Genomic DNA, 10,813 nt, shown 5'->3' with positions numbered 1-10,813 from the left:
GACCAATCGGTTGTGAGGACCATTCGGTCCCCACAACGTAGTGTCAGGAACATTGTCCCCACAAGGTATTACAAACAAACACACACCACACACACACAGATCCTGGAACGATTTAAGAAACTAACAGAAAAACTGAAAATCAGAGAGAAATTCAAATATACTAGAAACAACAAATTAAGAGGTTAAACATAAATTAGTTAATATCAACTTATAAACAGAAAAATTAAATTAGAGTAAAACATTAATAACCCACATTGTGTTTAATCTCTAATTTCACATTGGAGATTATATTTGTCCCATCTTAAAACAAAAGTAAAAAAAAATCTTCAGGTTTAATTTTGTTATTTTTTTTATTGATCAAAAGCTTTTCCACAGATTAACAATTTAAATTTGATTCATTTTTAATTTAGACAACCTCGATGCTAATAATCCAAACTAAAGCATAAATTATTTGCTTTGCATGAAATCAGTCCAACCTCTGCAGCAGCGGCGGCAGCAGCAGCAGCTGCAGCGCCACCTACAGGACAGGAAGTGTAATGTCAAAACAAACAGCAACTAAAAAGCTTTTTCTGCTAGTTTTCTATACATCAAATTAATTATGACAAATAAATCCTCTGATCACTTATTGAAATCAAATTTCAAAATAAAAGCTTGTATTGAATTATGCACAATCAAGTTAAAACATCAAAATGATTCATTTTTCCAGCAGTTTATCATGTAAAGTGGTAAATTACACAAAAACATTGATAATAAATTTAAATCACAAGAACAGAAAGTACCTGGGAATAAAGGAGGATTATCTAAATTCTATCTTAAGCTGAGGTTTTTCACCTGAAGAACAAAAGTTTCTTCAGGTGAAACTTTTGGGATATAAATATTTACATCAAACCTCTTCACTGAACTCTAGTTCACACAGCAAGACGATGCTCAGGTATAAAGTTTTGATTAAATCTGGTTGATCTGAACTTCTGTGTGAACAGTTTAAGCCCAAAGCGACCCGCGTGAAGATGACCGATTTCTCATGATTTCTGTCAGTTTACGTCCGATCTCCTTTCCTCTGAATCATGTTTCACATCAACGATATAACAGTGGGATTAAAATGCGACACGACCGTTCAGAGTAAGTGGCAGTAACTGGCTGTACTCCATTACGGAGCCGTGGCGTTCCTCCAGGATGTGTGTTCAGTCCTCTGGTTTTTGCACTCCAGACATTTCGCTCTGCTGCTAAACTCTGATTTTACTGATGAAACCGTTTTAATGGATCTCAGCAGAACTGAGGATGAAACGTGTAACAGTGCTGAGATAAAACAGATGGGTCCCTTTAAGACAATGACTGGTCCCCTACTGCTTTGAGTCTGCATCACTCTGGATCCGTTTCAGGGTCTCTGTTAAAGCTCCATGCTGACCTTTAACCTCTGCAGAGAGAAGTCCTAAATAACATTCAACTACAAACATTTTGTTAAACTACTGCTGGTATAAAAACGGCACCGCCACCATGAAAAGCTCCACCTACAACAATGGCTTCCTACTGCTGCCATAGGATTATCTGAGCAAACTCCAAACCATCACCAGGAAATGCAAATACCACAAAACAGAATCTCAGCCAAGAGATGAGTTTAAAATTCATCGTTTCTCTTCTTGTTCTCTTCCTCCTCTTGCTCCTCGATGGCCTTTTTGTCCAGCGGTTTCCTCCAGGCCAGGTCAGCGTCGACCCTCAGCTCCCTCAGCTTCTGTCTGACCTGGAAAACCCAGCAGATTCATTCAGTTTTTATCTGGCGGAAGCAGCAGGAAGAGAAGTGGAGGGTCTGGAGCTCTGAATGTTTAATGAACCTGGCTCAGGATGTCGTCCCTCACAGCAGATTCAGTCACATCTGCAGAGGAAACCTTCAGCTGCATCACTGCCATCACGTTCTCTGCAAAGGGAACTTTGACAAAAACAAAACGATGCATTTTAACAGCTGATGATCTCAATAATGTTCCTCAAATTAGATTTTCTTGTTTCTTAAATTTAACTCCACCTTCATGTAAACTATGTGACCGACACCACAGCTAGTTTCTGACTGATGATTAAACTACATGTGAGCTTCGTATTAGCCTGGCGCTAATGCTGCCACTGGTCGTCAAAGGCTGAGGGAACGTTAAACCCAGCTGGAGACCCGCTTTGACGTCTTCAATTCAATTTGAATGACCAAACCTGGAATATTTGATTTGCGTAATTTTGACTCAATAAATTCCTAATCAGTAATTTATTATCCCAAGACACTGATTTAGTTGTTTTATTCTGCTAAGTTATGAGCTGCACTTAAAGATCCACCGTTTGAGTGAGAGCCGGGCAGCATCTGCAGCCATAGTTTAATTTAATTCATCTGGTTACAACAGTGCACATTATTTAACTTAAAAAATACCAATTTCTGGGAGTTTCATACAAGAAAAATATTTTATCATCAGATTTATTTTTATTCCTGCTGAATGAATCCTTTGGTATTTTTCTTGTCAGAAACTAGCTTGCTTGCTAGCTGTGTTAGCTTGAGGAGCAAAACGGCTTCATGAATTTTACTGGCAGCCAGTCAGAAAATGAGCATCAAAACATTTACATTTTATTTTAAAAATGGTTGAAAAACAAAAATTATATTAAAAATAAGATTTCAGCGCCCCCTGGTGGCCCCACTTTGAAAAACGCTGCTCTAGCTCATAAAAATGAATTGTGGGGGGTGCTGTGGTGGCGCAGGGGCAGTGCACAACCCACGCATTGAGGCCTTAGTCCTCGTGCCGGTGGTTGCAGGTTCAATTCCCAGCCTGGCGACATTTGCCGCATCTCCTCCCCCTCCCTCACTGCCCTCCTTCCTGTCTACCTTCAAATAAAGCTCACCAGAGCCTTTAAAAAAAATGAATTGTGGCTCACCTCCGTAGCAAAAGAATGGCTTCTTTTCATCACAGTTCCTGTCTTCCCATTTTCCCAGATTCCCAAAGTTTGCTGCTGCACATTTATCTTCCTTCGCCAGTCTTGGTTCTTCATTCCAGTTCCTAAATGAGGAGTTGCTCCCATCCACCCACTTCCAGGCAGCTCTGTAAAGACCGATCCAGGCCGTGGAGGTTGGCACAGGCTTCACATTCATTACCTGCCGGTTCTCTGCCATGTTCCTCACACTGGCCAGGTCTGTGTGATGTTTTCTGCAGTAGCTCTGAGCTTCAGTCCAGCTCATCCTGATCTTAATGTAGACAAACCTCACATTTGCTCCTGAAAAAAAAAGAATTAAAAATAAAATGTCTATGAACAGTAACACAAAAAAGCATTTGCTCACTTATGGATTTGTTTTTGGTCAAATTTAAACATTTCAGATCTTTGAAAGGAATCACTAGTATTGTGCCTTTGGTTAATTTATTCATCATTTATTTATGTATTTACACCAGTTTACTGGTTTGTTTTGAAGCACAGTGTTTTAAACGCATCATATTCCAAACTGGATGAAACCTGTCAATATTGTGACTTGATTTCAAATTTGGTAGCACATCATCCAAATCTACAAATTATGGATCTGATCAACTGATCTCTCAATGCAACTGATCAAACTTCAGACGAGAAGTCTGGACACAGAGAGTCTCTTGTCCTGCAGGGACACTCAGCAGGATTCACCCTGGATTTATTCATGATGACAGGATTTCTGCTGTTTGGAGCTTCTGGATTCCTGGATTATCGATAAATTTGTGACGGCCTTGGCCGAACTAGCGAACACTGAGACTGTTGGTGTGGACAGAGACGAGGACTCTAAAACTCACTAACTGGATGGAATCGATCTTGGAGAAGTTGCTGGTTTCGGCTCAGTGGAACAACCAAACTAATTTGGATGATTGGTAACTGAGATGTATCAGAGAGACTTTAGGCAAGATTGAAATTCATAATCTTCCCGACCTCAGACATTCTGTTTCTGAATTGGCTTCCCCCGTGTGGCCTTGGAAGGGCTGCATATCTCTAATCTCCTTGAAGATATGTAAACACAACGCTCTTCCCTCCTCACCCCTCCTGTTTCCATGGAGCTGTGGAGCTGAACCCTCCCAAGGACATCATTCCTTGATAACAACACCTCTATCAAACTTTGTCAGGAGTGTCAGCAACATCGTTTCATGGCCCTTTGACGTCACCGCCTTCACTCATGTCTCTGTTTTGCCCTTTGTTTTATTGCAACAAAGGGCAAAATGTTGAATGTTGCAATTTGCCCTAATGCGTCCTTTCCTCTTTTAGTGCTCTTCCCTTTGGTTTGTTATTTTGTTTGTATTTCCTTTTAACTCATGTAAAGCACTTTGAATTGCCTTGTTGCTGAAAATGTGCTATATAAATAAAATTTAAATGACCTTACCTTCATTCCGGCTCCATTTTGTTTTGTAGTTGTTTGGACAAAACAATTATTGTTTTTAATTTAGTCTTAAACTAATCTTAATTAGCTTAGAGCTAATTTGGCCTCATTTCTACACCTCCAATATAAACCTGGTTCTGTAAGCATACATTATCCATGGTGGACTGAGATATTAATACATCATTTTATGTGCTATTTTCTGTTTTATTCTTACATATTAAGTGCTGCTGTGTGAGCAATACACAGCATATTTTGCTTTCATTTCCAAATTAATCCTAAATAAATCTGGTTGATCAACATTTTGACCGTAGGACAGTAAAAAATATCAGTTTTCCCTTTTTCTTTTATTTTTCATAGAGTAAGTGTTATTAGCTTAGTGAGCTTATTAAAAATATTTAACTGGAACATTACAGTTTTTGTTAATTTGGAGAGAAGTTGTTTTACTTCTGTAAATCTACATTATTTGATAGGTGCTGAACTTATTCCATCTTTTCTTATTTAACATTTAAGCCCCATTAGGCCGACATTCAGAAACTGTAACTGAGACCAACTGGTGCCTCGACTTGGTCATTTTGATCTAAATTTGTTTTCCTGATGTTCACAACCAGCTAAACTCATTGGTTTATTATTCCTCTCAGTGAAAACTTTAAAACGATCCTTTATCTTCATGTTATCTTTGTGGTCTATGTTTGCTACAAAACACCAAAAGCAGAAGAAATTTAAGTTGGAAAGTAGTTTTTCTAAGCACCAACATGTTTGTTTTTTTAATTTAGAAAAAAGCAAAACGTCTTTTATAAATCATGGAAGGGAAGCAAAAGTAATAAATCTCAGGTGTTTGAACTCAGAGGTGGTCATTAAAAGTCTCACCGTTGACATCAGAGCAGATGAAATCTTGCTCAACAGAACAAGACTGATCATTCCAGCTTCCACCAGAAGCCATCTCTGTGCAGTACTGGCATCCATTCAGGTTGTTTGGCTGTCCAGAAGCCCAGATTCTGAACTCCTTCTCATCTTGTTGGTAGAAATCTGAGTCTGACATCGACCACTTCCAGCTGTTCACATCATCATACAGTCCAATCCAGTGTGACTGCTAAGAAAAATCAACTCATTTTAATAAGAAACTGTGGCTCACAGTGCAAAATCACCATTAAATAAGAATCTCTAGCTGTAATCTCTCCACTCCTAATCTTAGTGGAGCAATAAATAAAACTTTAGTTCTGTGAAAACACGGCCAGTCTGCTTTACGATAATATAACGAGAACGTCTCCTCAACCTAAAACATGTCAACAGTGACGCTTGTGGGAATAGCAGCAGCTTTTGGAGAAACACAGATAAAAGTGAACATACAGATGTTTCTCCCAGGGACTTTGCCACATTGATCAGGGTGTTCATGTCCTCCATGTTCTTGATGAGCGCCAGGTCTGAGTAATGCTCCCTGCAGTAACTCTGAGCTTCAGTCCAGTTTTTTGTCTCATCAATGAAGATGTACTGAGTGGAGGAGTTGGCTGCAGAGACAAACATGTTGATCAGCTGGGTTTAGTTCAGAGGTTCCCAAACTGAGGGGCGCGCCCCCGAGGGGGGCCCAGAGATAGTTTGGGAACCACCGGTTTAGGTAAAGGATTCTTAAAGTGACCTGGTAAATGTTGATAAATTAGATTAGATGACATGGAAATGGAATCTAAGACAATACAAATTGGAACAGGATTTTTTTTTTATCATTAACCTGAATAATTCACAAGATTAAAAAAATAAAAACTTTCCCAAACCTCAACTCGACCCCCACTGCAAAAACACAAAATCTTAAAGCATTTTTAGCCGAGTTTCTAGAGCTAAATATCTTGGTGCAAAACTAACGTATACGTAACTTTTCAGCAAGAAATAGTTTAAGTCAATAAGTCCTTAATATTGAGTAACAAGTTCTAGTTAACTGGCAGATTATTTCCCTTATAAAGAGAATTTTCTGTAAATTACCACGGATTTACGGTACGATAGTTCAGATACGTTTAATGGAAAAATCTCACTAGGAAAATTTCCCACAAATAATCTGGAGTTAATTTTACAGGAAAACCCATAAATCTCTGACTGCCTGGCAGCGAACAGCATCCACTTTATTTCAACGTGATTTAAATAAGTTCCACCTGCTTCGTTTCCTCTTCAAACACAATTAAACTGTTTCTTTACCAGGATAGTGCAGAAACATTTCCTTCATAATAAAAGCTTAATTACATACAATAACGGGGAGTTTAATTATAAACACTCAGGGCAGAAAGAAACCAGGACGACCGGAGAAATACACCGAGTCCCACGGACAATAATTGGTAATGTAGAAATACAGTGAGGAAAACTAGAGAACAGCTTTGGGCAGCAGGGAGCGAATCAAACACTGGAGTAGAACTGAGAAAAGGACCAAGAATAAAACTGACACACAGAAACGAAGTGACCGGATCTAAGGGAGAAACAGGAAGTGATCAAACAGAAACCCAAATGTTACCCAAAGATCACAGCACTGACCCCACAGACAATGAAACCTGGACACTGAATCACGTCTCACCTCTGGAACAGATGAACGGCAGCTTTGCATCACAATTCCAGTCGTGCCATTTCCCAGAGAAGTAAAGGTAAGTTGCTGCACAATCCTCATTTTTCCCATTGTTATTGGGTTGATTGTTTTCTGTATCCCAGTATGTAAATGAGAAGTGGCTCCCATCCACCCATTTCCACTCTCTGTAAAGACCGATCCAGGTGTTTGGTGTTGGTATGAGCTCCATTATCTGCCGGTTCTCTGCCATGTTCCTCACACTGGCCAGGTCTGTGTGACGTTTCCTGCAGTAGCTCTGAGCTTCAGTCCAGCTCATCCTGGTGGTGATGTACACAAACTTCAGATCTGGCCCTAATAACACGCCAGCAAAATATTGTATTAAAGCACAAAATTAAACCAATCAGATGGTTTAATTAAAAATAGATCACATCAGTGTAGCAAGGCTCTGATTGGAGAAAAACCAGGAAGACGTTTACCCCGAGATTATGATGAGAGATCAGACAGTGAGGCATGGAGGAAACTCAGGGGAACATAAATACAAGACATGCCAAGAGTATAAAATTAAGAAATCAGAAACAGCAAAAGTGTCAGAGGTAGAAAATAAAAAAATGTAAATTATTTCATGGTTATTTAACCTTTAAAACTCTCACCGCTGACATTAGAGCAGATTGAATCTATGTTAGCCGAACAAGATCCGTCATTCCAGTATCCATTAGAGTGCATCTCTGCACAGTTCTCTGCCCCGTTATAATTGTCTGGCTGATCGGACGCCCAGTTTGAGAAGTCCTTATCCTGTTGGTAGAAGGCCGAGTCTGACATTGACCAACTCCAGATGTTAAAGAACAATCCAATCCACGCCGTCTGAAAATATAAAGAAGTTTCCATTACAGAGTAATTAACGCAATATTTTCCTTTAAACTTGAACTTTGCGACACATCAACGTTATGAATTTTATCTCAAACTTATATTCAAGGAATTTTATCTTAAAGTTCCCTTCCCTGACGCGGTTCATGTGAACTGCAAAGGCTGAAAGCTGAAACGGTTAGCCTACGCTGGAACGCTAACACAGCAAGGTGCATCTATGTGCAGAGCCAAGCTAGCTGACCGAGCAGCTCACATCTCACAACAGGGTCTGTATGTCACAAGCGTTCAACGTTTATAACTGTACAACATGATTCATAAATGTGTAACAGTACATTCACATGTGCAAACAGCTCCTCAAATTCACACGTTTCAAACTGCAAGTAGTAAAAACACTCTGCATACAAATAGGCAAACCCTCGAATCGCCAGCTGATCGGTCGACACGGATCAGTTTGCTCTAAGACACGGGTCCCCAAAGTGGGTCCTGGTTCCCCGGCGTCCTGCTTGTTTTAGTCTCTCCCTGGTTTAACACACCTGGATCAAATGAGGCTCATTGGAGGCCTAAGAGGAACATTGACAGGCTGAATAGGTTGTTACTGCCACCAGGGAGAGAATAAAACATGCAGGAAGCCTCCAGGACCCACTTTGGACCCCCTGCTCTAAGACTTTTACCAGACTGGCTTCACCAAATCAGATGATGCGTTCAAGGCCAGAGAAAAAAAGCTGGGATATCTGAGAATTACCAGATTTATTGGAAATGCAGTAAGAAATAAAAATCCCCCTGAAAACAGGAGCAACAGCGCCATCTAGTGGCAGCAGTTCCTTCTCCGTCCTGGGCCTGAGTGCACACAACGCGGCCAAGCTGAGGTAAATGATTTATATCTGTAAAGAAAAGTTAACAGCTGATGTGGGAGGAAATGCTCAGAAGCATAGTGCATTCAAACAAACAGGCATGATAATGACATGAAATATTAAAATGATTAAAGGATAAGGCAGGTTACAGTGTTTATAAAATAATAATGCTGTTTGGACTGGAGGCCGGGCGGTTTGAACGCAGAGTGTGAGAGTTTCAGGTTTATGCCGACTTTCCCTCCTGACCTCCACCTCTTCTTCTCCTGAATAACTAAAATGAGCTTTCAGTTGGATAAAAACAATTTAAAAACCATTTGAGGTAAATCAGCGGCAGCTGGCCAATAGAGGGCGCCACTCCTCCACTCACCGCCTTCAATAAGGCATAAAAAAGAAATAAAAATATTTCTTGACAAATGTATACATGCGTTATATTTGTGTAAAATAGATATTTATGGTGAGTAAAGTTGTTTTGTTGTCTGATTGGTGATTCTGTGTTAATTAAAGGTTGTAGTTCCTGTTTAAAGCAGCCCCTCCTCCACCTACTGCCAATGCAGCTTGATTTGCATAAAACCAGCCACGGGCCGGTGACGTCACAGCCGTCCGTCGTAAAGGTCGCCTGATTGGCAGATTGGTCAGAGATGCAAATTGGAGCAAGAGGATTGAAACAATTCAGTGAATTAACTTAAAACCTTTAGAGAGACAAACATCAGGAGAGGCTGCAGGTTAACGAGCTTCAAAATGTTGGCATCAAATATTAAATATTATTTTAGTACAAGTCAAGTGTCGAGACAACCACAGTGAAAAGTTTAAAATTTAACAATAAGCTGTTTAATATTTTATCTTCAAATGATTTCAGACAGGAAACTGAAAAAAGATCCTACATCTCTTCTGCCCAGAGATGTTGCCAGGTCCTTCAGCTCCTCCATGTCCTCCTTATTCTCTATGGTTGCCAGGTCTGTGAACTTTTCCTGACAATAACTCCGAGCGTCAATCCAATTCTTTGCCTCATCGATGTAGATGTATTTACGTTGAGCTGATGAAGAAACGGGAAACAGAGCTGCAAAGACAAAAACAGGTTAAAATCTGTTTTAATGAGGTTTAATACATTCAGGCAGCAGCGCTGCACAAAACACAGCAAATAACATAAAAATGTCTGGCACAGATCAAACTTCAAAGCCTGATCTGTGCTCTGAATAATGTTGTTTTTATTTTATACCATGAAATTAGAGGAATTAACATAAAATCTCTTTTTGGGCTTTTTACCAGTTTAACCTAAAATAAATGATTTAACTCAAATACAAACCAAATAAAAAGCTTCATGCATGCAAAGATGAATGAATAGATGGTAGTTGGTAGTTCAAATAATATTATTAATTATGAGTCACCTACCTGAAAAGATGCACACGGACAGAAGGATGCTGTCCATCTTTGAGCTCCTCTTCTCAATCTGTGGTCAGTAAAACAGTCAGTAGCTGTTTTACCGACTTATTTCATGTTAAACAAATGAGTTATTTTCATATTTCCATCTTTAGTTTTCACTGGAACTGAGATCCAGGCTCAATGCAAAGCAGTTTGCTTTCAACTTCAGTTTTTTATATCTTGTACAAGATGCATCTGTTCATCTCTCTGATCGAACACAGAGCAAAACTCTCAACACAACATGGAAATCTTTGACGATCATAGAAGATTAAAAACATAAATACAGACAGAAACCTTGTGTTCCTGAAGTACAAGTCTCTTTATGTATATAATACATAAAGAATAAAATATAAATCAGACAAGGACTCTCAGATATTCAGAAATGTTTTAGACACAGACTTTATAAATCAGACATTAATGATCATTTAGGTGAATCGTGAGGATATTAAATACCAACAGTAACACTAGAGATTAACATAATCTGTTTTATTTTTGACCTAAGAACCAGTGGTGGAGAAAGTACTCAAAAAATGTACTTAAGTAAAAGTCAAAGTACCACATCAACATTTTACTTAAGTAAAAGTAAAAAAGTCCTGGCTTTTAAAAATACTTAAGTMTTAAAAGTAAAAGTACTTGCTGAATGCATTACCTAATCGCTAATATCATTAAGTGTGCCGATCGTATTTAATTTTAATACATCAGAAATGTGGCATTTTAATTAACACTACCACAGATTAAACATGTTCTTATTGTGTTTATTCTCTGTAACAGTTTAGACTTAGATATGTG

General features: G+C 39.0%; 1 protein-coding gene across 1 annotated transcript; it reads right to left on the bottom strand.

The window, feature by feature from the left end:
• Positions 1 to 2,100: 2,100 nt before the first annotated feature.
• LOC103460643 (macrophage mannose receptor 1-like) lies at positions 2,101 to 10,047 on the bottom strand. Its single transcript, XM_008402908.1, has 8 exons — positions 9,995 to 10,047; positions 9,487 to 9,662; positions 7,541 to 7,751; positions 6,903 to 7,241; positions 5,699 to 5,856; positions 5,219 to 5,441; positions 2,902 to 3,237; positions 2,101 to 2,126 (listed from the first exon to the last, which is right to left on the bottom strand). The coding sequence occupies exons 1-8, from the start codon at positions 10,029 to 10,031 to the stop codon at positions 2,101 to 2,103; spliced, it is 1,506 nt and encodes a 501-aa protein (XP_008401130.1). The 5' UTR covers positions 10,032 to 10,047.
• Between the last annotated feature and the right edge of the window lie 766 nt (positions 10,048 to 10,813).

Source organism: Poecilia reticulata, unplaced genomic scaffold (assembly GCF_000633615.1).
Source record: "Poecilia reticulata strain Guanapo unplaced genomic scaffold, Guppy_female_1.0+MT scaffold_268, whole genome shotgun sequence".
Taxonomy (NCBI): Eukaryota; Metazoa; Chordata; class Actinopteri; order Cyprinodontiformes; family Poeciliidae; genus Poecilia; species Poecilia reticulata.
The sequence above is the reverse complement of the archived record's forward strand: the minus strand, read 5'-3'. Positions and strand labels throughout refer to the sequence as shown.